At 45.6% G+C, this 20050-nt stretch overlaps 2 protein-coding genes across 6 annotated transcripts in view; one reads left to right on the top strand and one right to left on the bottom strand.

Moving 5' to 3' along the window:
- Positions 1-12234, top strand: part of Nde1 (nudE neurodevelopment protein 1) — a 39892-nt gene extending 27658 nt beyond the window's left edge. Inside the window, exons 6-9 of the mRNA XM_032913621.1 lie at positions 4244-4423; positions 7837-7928; positions 9405-9550; positions 11008-12234. Coding sequence (XP_032769512.1) covers positions 4244-4423; positions 7837-7928; positions 9405-9550; positions 11008-11101 — 512 coding nt within the window. The 3' untranslated portion in view covers positions 11102-12234. The remainder of the gene's footprint in view (positions 1-4243; positions 4424-7836; positions 7929-9404; positions 9551-11007) is intronic.
- Positions 12235-13570: 1336 nt separating this feature from the next.
- Myh11 (myosin heavy chain 11) overlaps positions 13571-20050 on the bottom strand; it is an 88206-nt gene continuing 81726 nt past the window's right edge. For 2 of the 5 annotated variants that reach the window (XM_032912443.1, XM_032912447.1), the window contains 2 exons: positions 19814-19986; positions 13577-14218 (listed from right to left, as the gene is read on the bottom strand). In XM_032912443.1, the coding sequence (XP_032768334.1) occupies positions 14086-14218; positions 19814-19986 (306 nt within the window). In that variant the 3' untranslated portion in view covers positions 13577-14085. Of the gene's footprint in view, positions 14219-17152; positions 17184-19813; positions 19987-20050 lie in introns of those variants that run through there. The other 3 variants (XM_032912444.1, XM_032912445.1, XM_032912446.1) reach the window with 3 other exon arrangements.

The following is a 20050-nucleotide window of genomic DNA, read 5'->3' as shown; positions in this document are numbered from 1 at the left end:
CAACCTGCACTAAATCCCTCAATGACTTATCCTGTTGTCCCTCTAGCCTCTGAAGTTTTTTCCTGATATCTCTATTAATTAGCCTGGTCTATAAAAGCCATAGTCACAGTAGCTTTGTGCTCCTCACTGCTGGGGTCTTGGTGTGTATATTGGCGGAATGCCTCCACGAGCCACTCTAGAAAGGCCTGCTTAACCTCATGTCCCTTGGTCAAATTGGTTGGTTGTCATGCAGCTCCATTGAGACCTGCTAGTGGAGTCTGGTGATAGACCTTCAGGTGCTCCTTACCTCCTTGCAAATTAAAGTCCCAGCCAGGTCTAGTCAGGAGAAACCCACTGTCGATGACAGTCTGATCAATCGATGGAGCCCCTGTGTCTGAGGGGACATTCTCTCTGGCTTGCTGCATTATCCTCTCTTGCTCTTTGGTCATGAAGAGCACTCTCATGAGTTGTTGGATATCATCCCAGGTGGGCTGATGAGTAAATAAAACAGTCTGAGATTAATCAGCCCCTTGGGGTTATCTGGAAAGGGGGGTGTTGGGCCTTACAGTTGTATAAGTTGGCCGAAATGATTGCCATCCTCATCTATGGGCCCATAGGGACGGAGGGGGAGAGCCACTGTTGTATCAGGTGAAGTGGCCCTCTTGCTCTGGGTCCCCATGGCCGGTCCCAGTTCTGAGGGTCCCTCACCACACTCCCCCCTTGCTGGGGCCTGAGAAAGAGTGGGATAAAGGGATGCTGGATGAGAGCTCAAAGGAGATCTCTCAGGAGGGGCCATGGGAACTGGGGCCATGGTGGGGGGGGGGAGGGTAAAAGAGCTGGAAGATCCAGCAGCAGCAGATCCACTGTGGAAGGGTCCTGGAGGATGTTCTTTACAGACTCATTTGTCTCTACAGGGTTCTTCTCCTTCATGGCCAGGACCTGCCAGAGTCTTGGAGACAAAAAAGCTTTTATCCAGGGGGATTATGGGGGAGGAGGGGTTCTCTACTAGATCCTTCCAGGTAACTATATAGGGTACTTGGTCCGAGTACTGGAGGGATCCTGGCCTAAAGACTTTTTCCTCTACTGCTTTGATCACCTGCAAGTTGAAGGTCCCTACAGGTGGCCACCCTACTCTGAAGGTGGGCCATTCAGAGGAGCAGAGAGTAACTAACCTGCCCTTCTTTAATACTACTGACAAGTTTCCTCCTCTTTCCCTAACTTCCCTCCATTCTTAACTAGGATGTTTAACAGGGCAGATTCAGTCTGTCCCATGTCCAAAAATAATGTCAGTCCAAGTCTAAGAACACAGAGAAAGACAATCAACACACAGACAGTTCAACCCTGCAAAGCAAGACTCAGTTGATCAGCTCCTACAAATACTGAAATCTAAAAACAAAGAGAAAGACAGTCAACACACAGACAAGCTTGCCTCTCTCACAGGCACAGAAATCAGGTGACCCCCCCTCCCCACCCCCCAACCAGTGAGCAGAGTCCTCCCGACTCCCTCTAGAACAGGCCAGAACAGAGGCTCGCTAAGCCTTACAGATGCTCTTGAGCAAACAACAAGCAAAACAGACAGTACAGATATAGACAACACAGATATAGACAACACGGATACAAACAACCATGGTACCTGACATCAAGCTCGAGCTGTTCCTCCGACCACTGCTCCTTGAGAACTCATAGGAGGGTCTGGCTTCTTGGTCAATGCACCAAATGTAAGGCTCAAAGTGAGTCTTAACTACCAGGAGACACCCCACTCCACCCCCCAAGTGAGACACGAGAACGGAGTTCAATGCAAGAGGTTTATTTTCTGTCACGTCAGGTTTGACCTTTAATCAGCTTCTGTAGTGAGTGACTAGAAGGTGACCCTAAATGGCTATAACAAGCAGTTTGTATTCTTTTTAGAGGTACAGGTTACATCAGCAAGGTTACAGTTTAAACTTATTGGCTAAGCATATTCACCTTTGAATCTATTGGCTAGCAAGCCTATGATATTCATTTCAATTCTATGACCAGAGGTTCAGGTGACTATCAGTTAGTACATTTTATGGTTTTTCAAGAATGTCCTGTCCCTACTTCTCCCAAGAACTGTGGGTGAAGAATGGAACTTGGTCTAGCCTTGATCCAAGGTGAGAAGCTGGTACTTGGCCTAATCTTGACCTGAGGCAGTGGCTGTAAAGCCGGTGAAAGCCCTTAGGGTCCTTCACCGGAACCCCATAACCTACCTACTTTCTACGAGGCCAAGTCTCAATAGCTCTTACACTTTAGTAAGAACTAGGGTCCTTCAACACCTCATGTGTTTGCAGGAAAAACCTTGAGGTTCACAAATTCTGTCTTTGTGGACTTTGCTTCCTTAGTTCAGAAATGTTTCCTCAGGGAATGATTCCCACACATGCCAGACAGGCTTAAGCCCTGGCAGAAGCACAAGAGCTTCTTGGAGAGTAAAATGCCACTGTATTGCTGGCCAGCTTTTGACTGTTGTGCCAGAGATGGAGTTTTTAGGTTCATGGGACCTTCTTTGGTAAGCCATCATAGCTGCATTCTTGAGAGTTTGTTCCAAGTCCTAGTTTCTTTTTTTTTTTTTTTTTTCCGGAGCTGGGGACCGAACCCAGGGCCTTGCGCTTCCTAGGCAAGTGCTCTACCACTGAGCTAAATCCCCAACCCCAAAGTCCTAGTTTCTTGTTTGTTTGTTTCTTCAAGATAGGGTTTCTCTGTATAACTGCCTTGGCTTCCTGGAACTTGCTTTGTAGACTAGGCTGGCCTTGAACTCAGATCCACCTGCCTGCTGGGATTAAAGGTGTGTGTCACTATGCCTGGTCCTTAATTCTTTTTAAATAAGAATTTGATATCAAATGGTGTAGTCAGTAGATAAGGTTTAAAAAGTTTTTTTATTTCAGAACATGTTGAAGTCTATTAGGAGTGCTCAGTGGGCCTGGATGTGGTGGTACACACCTGTAACCCCTGCATTTTTGGAGGAGGATCAGTTCAAGGTCATCTTTGGTCTCAAGGACAGCCTGGGCTACAAAGATCACATCTTAAAACAAACAACTTAAAACAAACAACAACAAAATGGAAGAAATTCTCAAGTGATTGATAAAGTCTATCTATGCAAATATTACCAAGTTTAAAGAACTCGGCACATATGGTCCAAAACATTTCAGATAAGAGCTACTGGCCTCTTCAACCTATAGCCATTAGTAATGACGATACCAGCAAATCACAGGAATTTATTTTACGGAATGTTAAACAGTTTTTTGGGGGTTTTTTTGTTTGGTTTGGTTTGGTTTGGTTTTGGTTTTTTCCGGAGCTGAGGACCAAACACAGGGCTTTGCGCTTGCTAGGCAAGCACTGTGCCACTGAGCTAAATCCCCAACCCCGTTAAACAGTTTTAAAGTGAGTGGGCATTGGTAGATATGTGGTCATGGAAGGGGAGAGAACTAGATATAGACAGGCCTGTCCACCTACTAATCTAGAATCATCTGTACAATACTCAGTAGGAGTTTCCAACACACATACGTGAACTGAAAGGTTAGGCTGGAGTCCCAGAGCGCAGGGGGCTCTGAGAGGATTTAGTGTTTGACTTCATCCTGGAAACATAGCAGAAAGGCAGCCAGTTGCTGAACCAAACTTGCAGCTCTGCAGAAGTCTGCCCAGTTTTCTGACTTACCTGTCCTTGTCCCTTCCATCTCCTTCCATACGGGCCAAAGCCCAGGCATGCTGGACTTCCTTACTCTTTCTCCGTAACTCTCCACCGTGCTTTTGCCATTGCTGAGTGCACTGGCCTAACTCAAAAACTCTGGTTTTCTCTCTTCCTTTTCTCTTAACTCCTGGTAGCTGCTGAGATTTCAAGCCTGCCTGCTCAGGGTGTTTCTCTTAAACTCTAATAAAATTGTCCTCGAGCTTCTCAAAGAAAACAAACAACAATAGACACAGAAAGAAAAAGAAAACCAAAACACAAAAACTTGTTTATGTGTTCCAGACAGAAGAGAACTAGGGGAAAGCAAATTTTTACTTAGGGCTCTGTCTGTACCACAATGTTGCACAATCTTTTTTTTTTTTTTAAACGAATATGTAAAAGCTGTAGTTTTTAAGTTCTTTTGTATGTTATGCAGAAGAAGCGTGTGTTGTTTACATAGCTGCTAAGGAGAGAACATAGGTGCCCCTCCATTCAGGGTTTCTAGGTTATTTCTAGGTTGTAGCATTCCTACAACATCCTTACCCCAAAGCAAGAACTCACATTCTGGATCCTTTCCCTGTACAGATCTTCGGCAGGAATTGGCTGTGCAGCAGAAGCAAGACAAGCCCCGGACACCCATGCCCAGCTCAGGGGAAACCAAAAGGACAGACATGGCTGTACAGGCCACAGGCTCTGCACCATCTACTCCAATAACTCACCAAGGATCCAGCTCTGGTTTGAACACACCAGAAACGTTCAGATGTGGTGAGGAGATGGGGCAGAGGGAAGGTTTTCTTTGATTTAAAGAGTTTGCCCTCATGTCAGATATGGTGGTAAAATTACCCTAACACTTAAAAGACAGAAGCAGGTAGAGCTCTGAATTCAAGGCCAGCCTGGTCTACATAAGGAGTTCTAGGACTTCTGGGGCTATGTAAAAATACCATGCTGAAGAGGGGAAAGGAGGGGAGGAAAGAAGGAAAAGGGAAGGAAGGAAGGAAGGAAGGAAGGAAGGAAGGAAGGAAGGAAGGAAGGAAGGAAGGAAGGAAGGAAGAAGTTTAAAAAACAAATAGTTTGGCCTGGTAAGAACCTAGTGTGGGTCCTGGGTGAGATGGGTTCGGTCTGGCTCAATGGGAATGCTCAGTAGGGCAGGCTGTTAAGATATATTATAGGAGAGTCTCGAGTAAGACAGGGCATAGCAGATCCTGTGCTATAGAACAGAAACCATCTAGAAGGGCAGCAACCTCTGCCACAGAGGACATGGGTCCATCCTAGTAGACCATTCCAGGCACCCCTAGAGGCCAGAAACCTGAAGGTCTAAATGTTACACACAAAAGTCAAAAGCATCATGAATTGGGCATGGTGGCATATTATCTGTAATCCGAGTATTCTGGAGGCTGAAGCTGTAATTAAGAGTTCAAGACTAGGGGTTGGGGATTTAGCTCAGTGGTAGAGCGCTTGCCTAGCAAGCGCAAAGCCCTGAGTTCAGTCCCCAGCTCTGAAAAAAAAAGAGAAAACGAAGAAGAGTTCAAGACTAGGGCTGGAGAGATGGCTCAGCGGTTAAGAGCACCCGACTGCTCTTCCAGAGGTCCTGAGTTCAATTCCCAGCAACCACATGGTGGCTCACAACCATCTGTAAAGAGATCTGGTGCCCTCTTCTGGTGTATCTGAAGACAGCTACAGTGTACTTATATATAATAAATGAATAAAAAAAAAAAGGGGGGGGGGGGGATTTAGCTCAGGGGGAGAGGGGTTGCCCTGGGTTCGGGCCCCAGCCCAGAAAAAAAAGGAAGAAAAAAAAAAGAGTTCAAGACTAGTCCCTTAAACTGTTTTACTACAGTGAACAGATACCAAGACCAAGGCTGTCCCGTTCTGCAGGACAGTCAACGAGGGTTCAGAGGGTACCTGGGAGAGAATGGGGGACAAAAGACACAAAGAAGGACGCCAAGACAAGAGTCTGAGCAAGGCAACAATTTCAATGCTCGAAGGCTCTGGTTATGTACAGTAGTAAGGCAGGGGGAGGAGGAGGTCTTCAGGGGGCCGGGAGACCTTGATGTACTCGCCAATAGGGTAGTTGGCTCACCCCTGTAGGATGTTGGCCTAGGTCTTGTTGGAAGTTGGCCCCTAGCAGAAGGTCACAAGCTGTGGGTCTGTAGGAAATTGGCTCTCAGCAAAAGGTTACAAGCCCTGGGTCTGTAGGGGTCTGTAGGAAGCTGGCTCTTTTGCAAAGATCACGAGCCCTAGGTCTATATGAAGCTAGCTCCCAACAAAAGGTCAGGAGCCTCTACTTGGTAAGCCTGTTTGACCACCAAATTGGTATCAGCACTTCTGTAAGTTTAACTAGAACATTAGGTTTTTTCCACTGAGCTTGTCCTTTAGATGAACTTTCATATGGTCTTTGTCTGTCCTAATTAGCTCAATATTGGGGTCTCGGGAAAGTCAGCTCCCTACACAGGGCAACTCTTATAAGGACAAGATTTATTGGGGTTGGCTTACAGGTTCAGAGGTCCAGTCCGTTATCAAGGTGGGAGCATGGCAGCATCCAGGCGGGCATGGTGCAGGCAGAGCTGAGAGTTCTACATCTTCGTCTAAAGGCAGCTAGCAGAATACTGGCTTCCAGGCAGCAAGGATGAAGGTCTTAAAGCCCAAGTCCCCGGTGATACACTTCCTCCAACAAGGCTACACCTACTCTAACAGGGTCACACCTTCTAATAGGACCACTCCCTGGGTCAAGCATATACAAACCATCACAAACTGGTCTACTTAGTGAGAACTTGTCTCATAAGTAAATATTTATGAGGGGCAAGGGCCATCCTGCAATAGGTCTATCTGGAAATGTACCCAGAATAATTGGTATGGTTAAAACTGAGATATTTGAGTTCTGCCCCCAGCCTCCTGACTGATTCAGTCAGGCCACCAAAGGCAAATAGACAATTATTGAATGCTCATTATATGTTAGACATTGTTTCCATCACTTCATATTAGGACCTCGGAGAACTATCCTAACAAGCCTACCCCACAGGTGGTAGTCCCATCTTGTGGGTGTGTTCACTGATGTCCTTGAAGTCACCGAACAGATAAGTGGCAGAGTTAAGGTTCTCAGCCAGATAGGCTGGTTCCAGGGCATAAACCTCAGCTCACACTTTGTACCTTGGTGATAAAGATTGTTGTGGTTTCCGGTCCTAGTCCAGAGCAGTTCCCTGTATTTTTGGATTTACATGACTAACCTTGTATGTTATTACTGTTCTATTGCTGTAAAAAGACAACTCTTACAAAAGAAAGCACTTGACTGGAGACTTGCTTAGAGGTTCAGAGGTTTACTCCATTATCATCATGACAAAGAATGTGGTGACAGGCATGGTACTCAAGAAGTAGCTGAGAGCTATACCCTTATTCACAAGTAGAGGCAGTTACTGGACCTAGCATGGGCGTTTGACATCTCAAAGCCCAGTGACATACCTCCTCCATCAAGGCTACACCTACTTTAACAAACCCACACTTCTAATCCTTACAATCCTTTCCACTGTTCCACTCTCTGGTGACAAACATTCAGTGTGTGAGCCTGTTGGGGCCATTGATATTCAAGCCGTCACACCTTAGGATGAGTTAGTGGCTCAGGCTCATCTGGTCTTAGTGAGGCCTACAGTTGTATCAGCTGTGTTGTGGGGGTGGTTGTCAGGGTTTATGTGTGCAAGTTGGGTTTGGCAAATGGGTTTACCCACTGAGTTGTCACTGACTGTGAGATGTTTTTCATGTGGATTGCTTAGCTGGCTGTGGTGATGCCAAACTGTAATCCTAATACCAGCAAAGACTGCCCAGCAGACACAGAGGGACCCAGTCTCTTCTTCCCCAAAATGTGGCTTTTTTTCACTATTTATGTATCTGTCCTGATCACTGTTAGTGTTAACAAGGTATATGGAATTCTTAGATGTACCTTGGCTTGGTTTAAAAAGATTAACCTGTTTTTTGGTTTTTGTTTTTTTTTTTAAATGTTTAAGATTCAAAAAATAGACTGGTATTTTCTTGGCCTGTTGTCCAATTAATTCCTTAATGAAACAAGATGGTGATCAGAATCAAAGGGAAGGTATTGGCTTTCATCCCCACCCCCACAGTTGAGTGTAGTGACATTAGAACACAGACCAAAAGGATCCTGCGACACATGCTGCTGCTTGCACTTTCAGGTCTGGACAGTCCTAGTAGTGGAACCCCACTCACACCTGCAGCCCGGATATCAGCCTTAAACATCGTTGGGGACCTGCTTCGGAAAGTTGGGGTAAGTCTAGGCTTTTGCAGAGTTTTTTGTCTGAAGGTTTGTCTAGACATGGCCCCTCTCTTCACTTTTATAGAGACCTCCTAAATTTTAAATGTGGCCAGTTTATCTATGCCTCTGAGCACCTTTAGCTCATTAGATGAGAGCCTTGTGTTCAGAATCCAGGTCCCTTTTCCCTTTTCAGGGATCTTTTATTTTTCCTCCAAGCAATTTTGATAATAGGATGGTATCTCTGTCTTTCTTTCGATTGGGTCTCATCCTTACTTGGGCAGTGGCCCTCCTGCCTCAATCTCCTAGACTCTGAGATGATAGATGTAGACTACCTGCCCTAGCTGTTACTTCTTGAGAAAAATCCCAGAGCCATTTAAAAATGAGTTAGACCTCTCATCCCTGTCTCTCTTTTGTAGAACATCTTAAGAATGGAGAGCTAAGGCCTTGGCCTTTCTGCTCTATGTTAGTTACCAGGAGAGTCCACAGGATTCTATGCAGCAACAGAACTCTTTGTATTTGCACTTTGATTTTTAGAAACTACTCCTGCACAGGTCTGTAAGTGTTTATGTTTGTTTACTCCAAGTTCAGGGTCTTGTTCAAACCTCTCTTTAAGTTTAATTGAGGTAAACAAGGGAACAATTCCAGAAGTTATATTAGCGTTAGTATCTGCTGAGGGTGGTTCTCGTGTTGTTATTTGTCTGACACAGGGTCTTGCTATGTAGCCTAGGCTAGTCTGGAATATGTACAGACCTCAGTCCTTTGAGTGCTGGGATTGTACCACCATGCCTAGCTCATATTTCACTAGGTAGAGTTAATTTTCTGGGACTCTTTTGGATATTTTAGATGGGTAGCTTTCAGTACTTGTAGATATGCTGGGTTCCACTAGGACCTCTTAGTATCTTTGGAACCACGGTTTAGATTGTTTTCTCTGCCATGGCCCCATGTTCTATTTGGGTTTGTCGTTGTTGTTTTTTTGTTTTGTTTTGTTTTGTTTTGGTAGTGGTGGTGGTTTTTTGTTTTTTGTTGTTTTGAGACGGGTTCTCTCCATGTAACTCTGGCTGTCCTAGAATTCACAGTTTGCTCATTATGTTGACTAGGCTGGCCTTGGACTCTAGGAGCTCTTCTTGCCTCTACCTTATGAGTGCTGAGATCAAAGGTTTGTGCCCCCATATTGAAGTGGCTCTCATACTTTTGTGTTCCTGGATTCCCCCCCCCCTTTGAAGGTTATGGAAGGGTATGATAGGAACAGGGTCACATAGCCCAGGCTGGTCTCAAGTTTTTTGCTGTATACCTGAAGATAACTTTTACCTTCTGACCCTCCTGTCTCTACCTCCCAAGTATTGAGGTTACAGGTATGCCATACTTAGTTTATATGCCACTAGGGATCAAACCCAGGACTTCATGCACACTTGGCAAGTGACCTCCAAACTGACCACTTCTCCAGCCTTTTGTCTATAACTTGACTGATGAAAGTCAATTTCTTCTCAGGCCCTGGAGTCCAAACTAGCATCATGCAAGAACTTCATGTATGATCAGTCCCCAAGCCGGAAAAGCGGGCCAGCCTTGGGCCGAGGAACCAAAAACAGAGACGGTATTGACAGAAGGCCAGGCAGCACTGCTGTGGGCGATAAAGGGTCAGTACCTTTGATACTCTGTCAGAAAATACCAGGCTGCTCTAGATCAGACACTAGCCCTAGCCTTGATGCAGTCTATTTTGTTTTAAGGCTGTAGGATCATTTCAGCGAACTGTAACCTCTACTTCCTTTTCATGAGACAGACTCCCTTGGTAGCCCAGGCTGGCCTTGAATAAACCCCTCACTTGAGGCCAAATTAGATGATATCTGAATTTGGGCATGTAGAGCAATAGAGAGCTGTGTGTGTAATATGATTTGTGCTGTGAGGAGGCCCTGTCTAAATCCCTTGTTTGGGACTTGCACTTCTCTGAGAACATTTTGTGAGTTGGGGTACGCCAGATAGTTGTATAAGTGGTGCTCCTTAGGAGTCTCACCTAATGGAACTCACCAAGTATGCTACTAAGTCCCAGGGACCCACCTGTCTCTGCCTCCCTTCAGTGCTGAGATCAAAAGCATGAGCTGTCATGTCTGACTCTTTTCATGGGTACTGGGGATCAAACTTAGGTCCTAACTGCTGTAAGGCAAGTGCTTTTGACAGCTGAGCTATCTCCAAACCCTTAGTTTTGAATCTGTAGACTCTTCAAGGATCAGTCCAGCCAGATCAGATTCTCCAAACTAGAAGCCTGCAGCTACCTCTGTATCTAGGAGTTCACTGAAAGGAGCCTGCATTGCCCTTGAGCCCCAGGCCATGTCATAGTGACAAGCATGAGGCAAATGCATGAGGGAAATGGATTGATCTGTGGTGCACACTTAGCTTCTGTACCTTTAAACACACATCTCTAGATGTATGTATTTATTTTTGAGACTAGGCCTGTGTAGCCCTGGCGCGGGGGTGGGGTGGGGTGGGGGGGCGTGGTTGAAGAGCCCGGGGTATATTACCCCCTTTCGTGCTGGGATTAAAGGCATACATACCACCATGCCCAGTCAAAATATTTATTGAAAATAATTTTTTTTTTCAATTACATTTATTGGATGCATGTGCACAGGTGCACACGTGCTTTCTACAGTGTACATGTGAAAGTCAGAGGACAACTTGCAAAAGTCAGTTCTTTCCTCCTACTCTGCGGGTTCTGGGATTGTTCTGCTAAGCAACAAGCATCTTTACCTGTTGAGCCATCTCTTCAGCCTAAAAGAATTTTTTTTTAATCCAAGGAGCTGGGAATGTTGCCTAGTAGCAAGCCCCTGCATTCAACTCTTAAGTACTCCCTACCCAAATGAAGTGACCAAGAAGTAGATGCTTCTGTGGGGTCTTCTGAGATTGAGAGCTTTTTCAGCAGCCTTGGGGATCAGGAAACCAGATAGCTAGTATTGTTTTCTTCATTTCACAGGAGAGAAAATTGAGACCCCGTGAGCCTTGTTCCCACTCTTGACATTCACTCTTAAAACCTTGGGGGCCCTGTGCTAGCCACTGGGATACTGCTGTCTCATCTGTTAAATGTCGTTTGCTCTGTCTGAAGGTCAGGAAAACGCTTGGAGTTTGCGAAGCCGTCCTCACAGCTCTCATCACCAGCGCTGCCATCCACCCAGGGTGTGGTCAAGCTTTTGCTTTAGGACCAGTGGGAACTGCGCCCTCACCTATCTTCCCTACTTTATAGTCAGCTTTTAGTTATTTTTTTTCAAGGTAATTTGAGAAATTAGAGACCACATCACCAGCATTTACTTTGTGCTATGCAGCCTAAGCTAAGGCTGTGTGTGGCCCAGTCCCTAGCAGTGGATGTCATTAAAATGAGCTCCCCAACCCCAACCAGGCAGCTCTAAGGTATGATTTCATTGACTACCTAGAGTTTTAATGGCCTCCAGAGGTGCTTTGAATATGCATAATCTTCAGAGCAGGACTAAAGCCCAGCTCAGGAGCTCTCTGCAGCCTACTTCCAGCTGAAGCTATCTTCTGGAACATTTCCCTGGTGCTTTTAAAGCATGATTACATTTTATCTAGGACTGGGAGATTATAGAGGCAAAGGCTATATTTAAACTACCTGCTAAAAGTACTACTCATGTACCTTTGACACTTCAACACTGTTGGCCTCATAGGTCAGTGGGAGGTTATCCTCTACAGATAAACCTTGACTCGTGTCTTTCCTGAGTCCCCTGCCCTAATGTTGGGAGTGGCATGTGCATCAGGACCCTGGACAGCTTGCGTTGGACTGGCCTTTGTTACACCATCCCTAAGAACAGAACTTCATCTAGCCAGCAGGGCTTCTTCCAGACACCACAGAGCAACCAGGGTGACTGAAGCACGAAATGGAGATTACCACCAGCTGCTCCATCGGATGTGGAAAAATCAGCACAGGCTCTACAATGCCAGCTCGCCTCATCTCTGGTGTGTGATGCTCGCTGCCTCACACTTCGATCCACAATGAGAAAAGCACACTTATACTAGAGCTTGACACCCTCCACTTGGCTACTAACTTATTTCCTAGTTGATGAGCAAAACTGGCCTAGCATCAGACCTAGAACTTTGTGTGTGCTACTGACATTCACAGGGTGATTTTAAGCTGCTTGGTTATTTGTTCTCCTTAGACATAATAACTGGGGAAAGATGGACTTTATTTTTTATAAAAAATAAAACCAAAAGAAATGCCTGCTCAATAGATGTGTGTGTCAGTCCTTCCATGTCTGTGCACGTGGCCATGAAGTTTGTTTTTGTTCAACCAAGTAATAAAATAATAGAACAAAAAAAAGTGTTTTGTGCATGGTATATGTAGTTTGTGGATTTGGAGGCACATGTATATACATGTATGGGAATCAGAAGTCAACATCTGGTATCTCCCTTAATTGTGTGTGTGGTGTATATCGGCGTGTAGGTAAATCTGTGTTTAGTGTCTCTCCCATTGCTTTCCACCTTAGTTTTAAGGTAGGTCTCTTATTAAGCCTGACTCCACCCACCAGGTTAGGCTGATAACTAGTTCCAAGAATCTTCCTTTTCTCTGTTCTCCAGGGTAGGGTGGTTATAGAAGTATGCCATCATGCCCAGCTTTTATGTGGGTTCTGTGGATCGGAACTTAGAGCCTCATCCTACTTGCAAAGCAAGCACCTTGCACACTGAATCTGATTTTTAAAAATTTCTATTGAAGTCAGCTTTTCAGCAGCGATGTTGGGTAAATGTTTGTATATCATTCTAGCCATATTAGCACTCGGTGGGAGAATTGGCTTTTCAGTATTTCAGTATTTCCTATTTTTTTAACCTGTTGAGTTGGGCTTTAGGAAAGTTTGCATGGTTAGAACTTTTGCAAAGCATGTCTTCCTTAAGCACAATAGTTGGAGAATTAAAGGGCCCTGGCCTGCTTCTGTAGGGTCTTCATGCGAAGAACACGTTCTAAACTGGTTATTGGGGGTGGGGTGAGAGAGCCTTGGAGTTATGGTCAGCCCTGCCTCAGCCTTCTAAGCCCAAGGATTATAGACTTGGGCTACTATGCCCTAAGTGTTTGGGTGGTTTTGCTTTGTTTTGTTTTTTTTTTTTTAAACAGTTTTGTTTGAAGATGAATGTGTTATAGAGGCAGATGTGGTCTACAAATCTGAAATATTTAAGTCCATTAGTTCGTGAAAGAGTTCAGGCCACAGCACTCATGAGTGAGCGTAACTGTGAATTCCAAGGATCAGACTCAGGTCATCAGGCCTGCACTGTAGGTAGTTAGCAATAGTGCTAACTACTAAATGTAGGTAGTTAATACTAAATGTTGGTAGTTAGCAGTAGTGCTAACTACTAAATGTCTGGTGTGTATAGAGCTGGATTCCTCTGCCAGGCAAAAATGTACAATTTAAACAGATCAAAGAAACTCTGTACTTAAAATATTGGTTGAACGTGCTGCCCTTCAAAGGCTTGGGTCCAGAAGTACCCAGGACTTTGTGTATTTGGGATTTGTAATCTTTGTGCAGCTTGGAAGCAGGACCCAATTCTAAACATAGAATTCATCTGGGCTTCACGTATACCTTTTCATGTAGTAGGATCAGTGAGAAGATCAAGAATGCCCCTCCTGTTCTTTTGTTCAAGATTACAGCTAGACAGAAGAGCCAACTCCATTCTCATGACTTACAACCTTTTATTAGTGAAAGTGTCCATGGGTGCAAATAAGGCGGTGCGCTCGCTCTGCTCGCCCTGGGAGCAGTGTTTCTTCCTTAATTCAGATGACTGAAAAAGTCACTTGGTCTTAGTGAACTGTGTGTCTGAGGTGTGGCAGGCAGGAAAGGGAAGGGAATTTTCAAACAGGTTTTCCTCCCAAACTGGAAGGTCAGGCAGTTCAGGGAATGGTTGGGAGTGGGTTGAGGGCTGGGGCACCCATTCATGTAATGTTCTCATTTCATGTAAACAAAGGCACTGGCGACTGCAGCTCCTGACCTGCGTCTATTTGGATTTTCTCTGGTAGCACATTTAAAAACTTAAATTCACATCCTTTGTGCAGGGCTGTGGTTGACTCCTGGTGAGAGGTGGGGTAATGTCTATGACTTGAGAACGAATGGAGACAAATGCTAATCAGTCTGCTGGGCTTTGCTGTCATTTAGTATTTTGTTTTCCCTGACATAGTGTCCAACTGAATTTATTCACTGGCTTTGGTTCCATTGAAGTCTGAGTCCCGAGCATCCATTTCTTCTTCAGAACCATCTGTGTTTTCAATAACTCTACGGCCTCCAGCCCTTCTGGAAGGAACAAAGGAAGCCTCGTTTCCTCTCCTATGGGTTTGAAACAGAAAACACATGAGTTTTTAGTAAGAAAATCTCCCAGTAGTTTAGAAGAGGTTTTTTATCTAGGGCGAGACTAAACACACACTCAACATGAATGAGTCTCAAACAAATTCAGGGTGAGTCCCAGCCAGTCTTAAAAGTCTGGGTGGTTATATGCAGTTGGCATGGGGTTCTTGGTTTTAAAATATAATTTAAATAAGATTCTGGTCTGCCTTGGGTTGGGAAGAGAAAAAAGTCAATACAGGGTAGCACACTGGCCTGGTGTCATCAGATGGAAGGTCGTATACAGACCTGGTGCTGTTTTATCTATAATCTCTGTCCATGGAAATAAAAAAGGCATGATTTTAGGTCTTCAAAGTAGAAAGGAAGAGTTTCTCAAAGGACAAGCCTTAGTTGAAGGGTGACATAGCGCCCTCTGCTGGTGTGGAACTTCCTGCTCTGCATCTTCCCCATGGTGGAGAGATGGTGTCTAGCTTGAGTGTATTTTCCTCACTACGGTCACATAATGCAGAACACAAAGTGGGTACTCAAATGAATAGTTGAAAAATTGTTAATCTGAGGTGCATTTTTGTTCTAGTGGGCAGGGCAGCCCTTAATCTTCACTACTCATGTCTTCAGCCTCTGCATGTCCCATCCTGGCTATCTAAGTCTACCTGATTTTACAGGAAGGGCTAGATGTGTAGAATGCAGCCTTGGGGGAGAGGAAAGTGGGCAGAAAGGAGGGAAAGGTCAGTTTACTTGCAGCTAGCTTTTGCTATTTCACAGAAGAGTATATGGATTTTCAGTGAACTAACATGTGATCTTGTTGGATCAGCCCAGTCCTGTTTGACCTGAATTTGAATACAGATACTAACACATTTTAGTACAGTTGAGAAAACCAACATTGAGTAACAAAAACAACTTGCTGGCCATTTGGAGGCTGGAGGGAGAAGCCGTGAGGATATGCATGCCCACCCACTGACCCATTCTTTAGCCCAAAGGAACATATCAGACAGGTAATACACCAGAGGCACAAGCATAAGCAGACCCAAAGATTTATGATCAGCAGGTAGGGGAACTCCTTATGTAAACATTTTGGGGTTTTCCCAAGATGTAGCAATCAGGAATAAATACTTAAAATTGTAGTCATTCCCAAAATAAGATACCAGGGCCAGCTTCAGAGGACCATTTTGGAAGCACTTCTTCCCTTGAGAGGGTGAAGGGGCCTGGACTGTGTTATATAGAGATGACACTTAGTGCCTCTCTCCTCATGGCTGTACTTGGCATCTGAACCCAATGGGTACTGTCTTGGAGCTGGAAACCATGTCTAAATCTACATCAAAGCTCTGGGAATGTTTACCTTTTGGAACAGTCTATATATGTTCACTCAAAGGGTTTATCCCTTGATCTCAGAAACAAGTCATGCCCTACTGATCAAGAGACCACAGTGGCATTGTTCCAGCTTAGGGGTCACTACTGGAGAAAGCAGTTCTAAATGTGAGACAAAAGGTTGATACCAACTCTCAGATATAGGGGCCCCCAATAGAGGTTTGTTCCAAAACCTCCAGGATCTCATCCTGGAGAATTGTGGATCTTTACAAACACTTCGAGATTATTCTAGGCACTATAAGAAGTCCAGACCTCCTGAGAAGATCAGACTTTGTTTCCTGCTGACTGGGGACTCCTCTGCACCCCCTCATATCCTTGGGGATGCTCTCTGCAAGACCTCGATTAGTTTTAAATATTTGACAGCAAGAGCAAAGTTGAAATTCTACAACGAACGGGTGGATGGATATAAGCAAGGATGTGTTTGGACTCTGCATGAGGTCCTGGGGAATCCATTGAGCTATCATTGCCTGGATACACTATGGGGGAATAAAGGTGCTTAAAATCCTAGAGTAGCAGAATTCACACACACACACACACACACACACACACACACACACACACACACACACACACACCCTTCTTGACAAGGGCCACGTGTGCTTTGAGTTCATTCTCCTGTCCCTGGACATGTTCCTATCGGTAGTGTCCAATCCCCACCCTCATGCACTGAAAATACAGTTAGCAAGCACAAGCCCTCTGAAGCCCTGGCATCTCTGCTGTGACAGGGATTGCCCATGTCCTTCCACAGGACAAGCTTAACCATGAGTTTAGTTTCTGGGCTGTAGTCATTGTGACCCAGGCCAGTCAGTTAGAAACCATGTCCATTCTTTAGGGTTGTGTGCAAAGAGGAAAATGCATATGTACTCAGTGAGGTATCGACCAGTACAACACCGCTGAGCGTCCTGACAGTGTAAGAGTGGCTCAGCATGCAAGTAAGAACAATGTCAGCAAAAGCACGATTGGTAAGGTGCTTGTTTACCATGCATGAAGCCCTGGGTTCCATCTGAAGCATCACTTAAAAGAGTAGAGCAGTACACACCTGTTATTGCAGCACTTGGGAGGCAGTAACAGGAAGATCTGTAGCTAGGGCCAACCTGAGCTTCACAAGACACTGTCTCAAAACAACAACAACAACAACAAACCAACATGCAGTATTTTAAAATTTCATGGAGATGTGGATCAAAGTGTTTTACTAGAAGCCATGTTTGACAAAATGCCAGAAGGAAGGACAATGACTCAAGAGATGAGGTCTGCTTACATTCTCAGCTCTGAACTAAGCCAAGCCTTTAGATTTGGGAGGTCTCACAGAAATTTGCAAGGACTTGGAAAAGGGAAGACACAAGGAAGGGGTGCTGGGCACAGGAATGGGGACAAAGAAGGGGTGCTGGGCACAGAAATGGGGACAAGGAAGGGGTGCTGGGCACAGAAATGGGGACAAGGAAGGGGTGCTGGGCACAGAGGGATGGGGACAAGGAAAGGGGTGCTGGGCATAGAGATATAAGGGACAGTGTGACACACGAGCTGTAAAGCTGGAGGCACAAAGTACCTGGTGGCTCACTGCGAAGTTTCTTGTGGGGGGGGCCCTCTGAAACAGAGAGAGTCCCCAGAGGTTACCATCCATGCTTGGGAAGGAGCTGATTAAGTATGATAAGGGCACTAGCTTCAATCAAGTAATGAAAGGTCCTTCTCAGTCAATATGAACCAGAGAGCCAGCCTGGAGGAGTTGGCACTTTAAATAAGGACAGGCACCATTTAAACTTCTGTCCTCTTGAGTCCCTTGAGAAACACTTAGAAGTTCCAGCATTGTATAAAGGTAAAGGTATCTGAAAAAAAAAAAAAGGTCTGAAATATCAGCGTTAGACCAGAATGAATGTGCGGGTGTGTGTGGACTGTGTGTGGATGTTGTCTTCATGAACATTGCCTACTTTGTATTTTTCAGACGTGGTCTCACTGGCCAGGAACTCACTAGTTGGACTATGCTAGCTGATCAGAAGTCCCAGTATTGGGAGTGCAAAAATTGGGCCACCATGCCTAGTTTGTTTACAGGATTGAATTTGGGTCCTCATGCTCAAAAGCAAGCCCTTTAACCAAGTGGTCTGTCTCCATTTACCTTTGGTGGCAGCTAAGTGGGAAGTGATGGGCAACATGGCAAATGCTTGTGGCATGTAGAAAGCCATTTACCTGGCCAGCAACACAAAAACTTGCTCATTGATTTCTTGTCTGTTTACCAACCTCACACAGCTCTAGTGTATGAGTTCGTGTTTCTGTGGCCCTAGAATGTGGGGTACATACTGGTACCTCAAAAGGAGTTGGTTCTATCTTGTCCCATACCACCTTAGGTCAAGTACATGGGGTAGAACCCACAGAGATGATCAATATAATCCCAAAAAGCCATTAAGTCTAAGAGAGAAGAGAGACCTCAGATAGCTGAGGTGACTATCCTCCAACCCAACTCACTCAGGGCAGAGAGCACAAGACCCACCAGAACACATTCTTCAGGTCATTGTGGAAACAGGTCCTGTGTACTGAGCTCTCAGTGCTGGAATAGCTCTTATATTCCTACTAGATTGGAGAAATTAAGTAGGATGGTTTCTTGCCTGTCAAGTAGGAACCATCACACATTGTCATCTTGAGGGATTGGAGGCTCCTTTCAAGACGGATCACTTTAGAAGTAGAAAGATGAAAAAGGGACCAAGATGGAGTCTGGGCAGTCCAGTGCCTGGTGGGTTTGCCTGGGCAGTCCAGTGCCTGGTGGGTTTGCCTGGGCAGTCCAGTGCCTGGTGGGTTTGCCTGGGCAGTCCAGTGCCTGGTGGGTTTGCCTGGGCAGTCCAGTGCCTGGTGGGTTTGCCTGGGCAGTCCAGTGCCTGGTGGGTTTTTGATAGAGAAAGATGGGCAGTCAGATGAGTAGACCCTGTGAAGGCCAATAGCCTGGGCTATTGTAGACCATGGTGTGCCTTAAAGAAGGGTGATTGATACTACCTGAGCATTGTGTGTGGATAGGGGCAGCAGAGGAGCAGGGCTAGAGGTTTTTACTCAATGGAATAAGTGAAGAAGAGTGAGGCAGCACCCAGGCACATGCTTGGCCTGTGAAGCAGATGAGGACCAAGTTTACAAGACCTTGGCTCTGTTATATAGCTCAGCACAGATGTCAGGACAGGTTTAGGGGAAAGCAGGTATGAATTTCATGATCATTTCTGCTTTCCAGTTAAAACAGAAGTGAGGGCCTCAGTGGGAAGTGAACTGGAGATGAGAGACCACTTATGGAGGCAATTTCAGTGTTCATCAGCACACTCAGAATGGAAGCAGCAGTTGGGGGGTATTATCTGGCTTATCTGTGTCTTGGCTGTGCAGAAGGTATTAAGTTAGAGCCAGGCTGGGTACCAGCCAAATGAAGGCAGAAAAGCAAGGGAGGACTTTGGGTTGTGAGGAGGTGAACAAGGGCAGGTGAAGGTTGTTGACCATTGAAAGGAACCTGGGGCTGCTGGGGAAGGAAATGCGAAGGGAGCAAACAGGTAGGTCCAGCCATCAGGATGCCCACAGTACACTTGGAGTCTAGAGTCTCTCATCACATCCCAGAGTATAGCAAGATCAAGTGACAGAAAGCAAGTATCATGGGATATGAAAGTCACAGAGAACAGTGGAGTGAAGAGAGACTGGAAGGAAACAGCATCCAGAATGACAGGGTACAAAGAGAGAGGCAGCCCTGAGCAAGAGGACCAAACCTAGTTCCCACAGTAATGTGGGCAGGTCATCTTCATGAGGGACACCTGGTAACTTCTGGAGACATTTGTACTTGTCCCAATGCTGTGTAGATGGGCCTGCTAAACACCCTACATGCACAGCCCAACTCTACCTGACACAGCAGTGTGAGAACCTGAAACAGAAGGTTCAGGGAAGGATAAGAAGCAAAGGTTGGTAGCTATCCATCCTGCAATGAACAACAGGCTTCACGAAATGGGATCTTCCTCCACCTCCTCCACACAGAAGGGCATGGGACATGTGGGTTAATGGATAGGAGATGAGTTTCTCAGAGGCCATACCCTGCTCAGCTCTATGCCTGCTCCAATGCTGGACTTATAAAAATGTTCAGTGAATCACAAAGATGGGAGGAAGTTAAAGGTGTTGTTGGGTACAGAGATGCAGGGAAGCTGATGCATGGGTTCAGGGCAGGCACTCTAGGCTGGTAAGGCCCTTCCAGCTACCTTGGATTCTTACCTGAGTTTGCTCTTGAGAGCATTCACCTCACGGCCCATGGCCTCATTGCTCTCAGTGGCCTCATCCAGCTCCCGCTGCAGCTTCCTGCGGTTGGCATTGATGCGCTGGGATTCCTCCTCGGCCTCTTCCAGCTGCCTCTTGAGCTGCTTGACCTTGGTGTTTCCTTTCTCTGCCTGCCAAGGACAGGACGATTTGTCAGCAAAGGTCAATGTAAGGGGTTGTGAAGCACTGGGTGAG

The sequence above is a fragment of the Rattus rattus genome, chromosome 9 (genome assembly GCF_011064425.1).
Source record: "Rattus rattus isolate New Zealand chromosome 9, Rrattus_CSIRO_v1, whole genome shotgun sequence".
Classification (NCBI taxonomy): Eukaryota; Metazoa; Chordata; class Mammalia; order Rodentia; family Muridae; genus Rattus; species Rattus rattus.
Note: the sequence above shows the minus strand (reverse complement) of the source record. Positions and strands in the feature narration are given on the sequence as shown.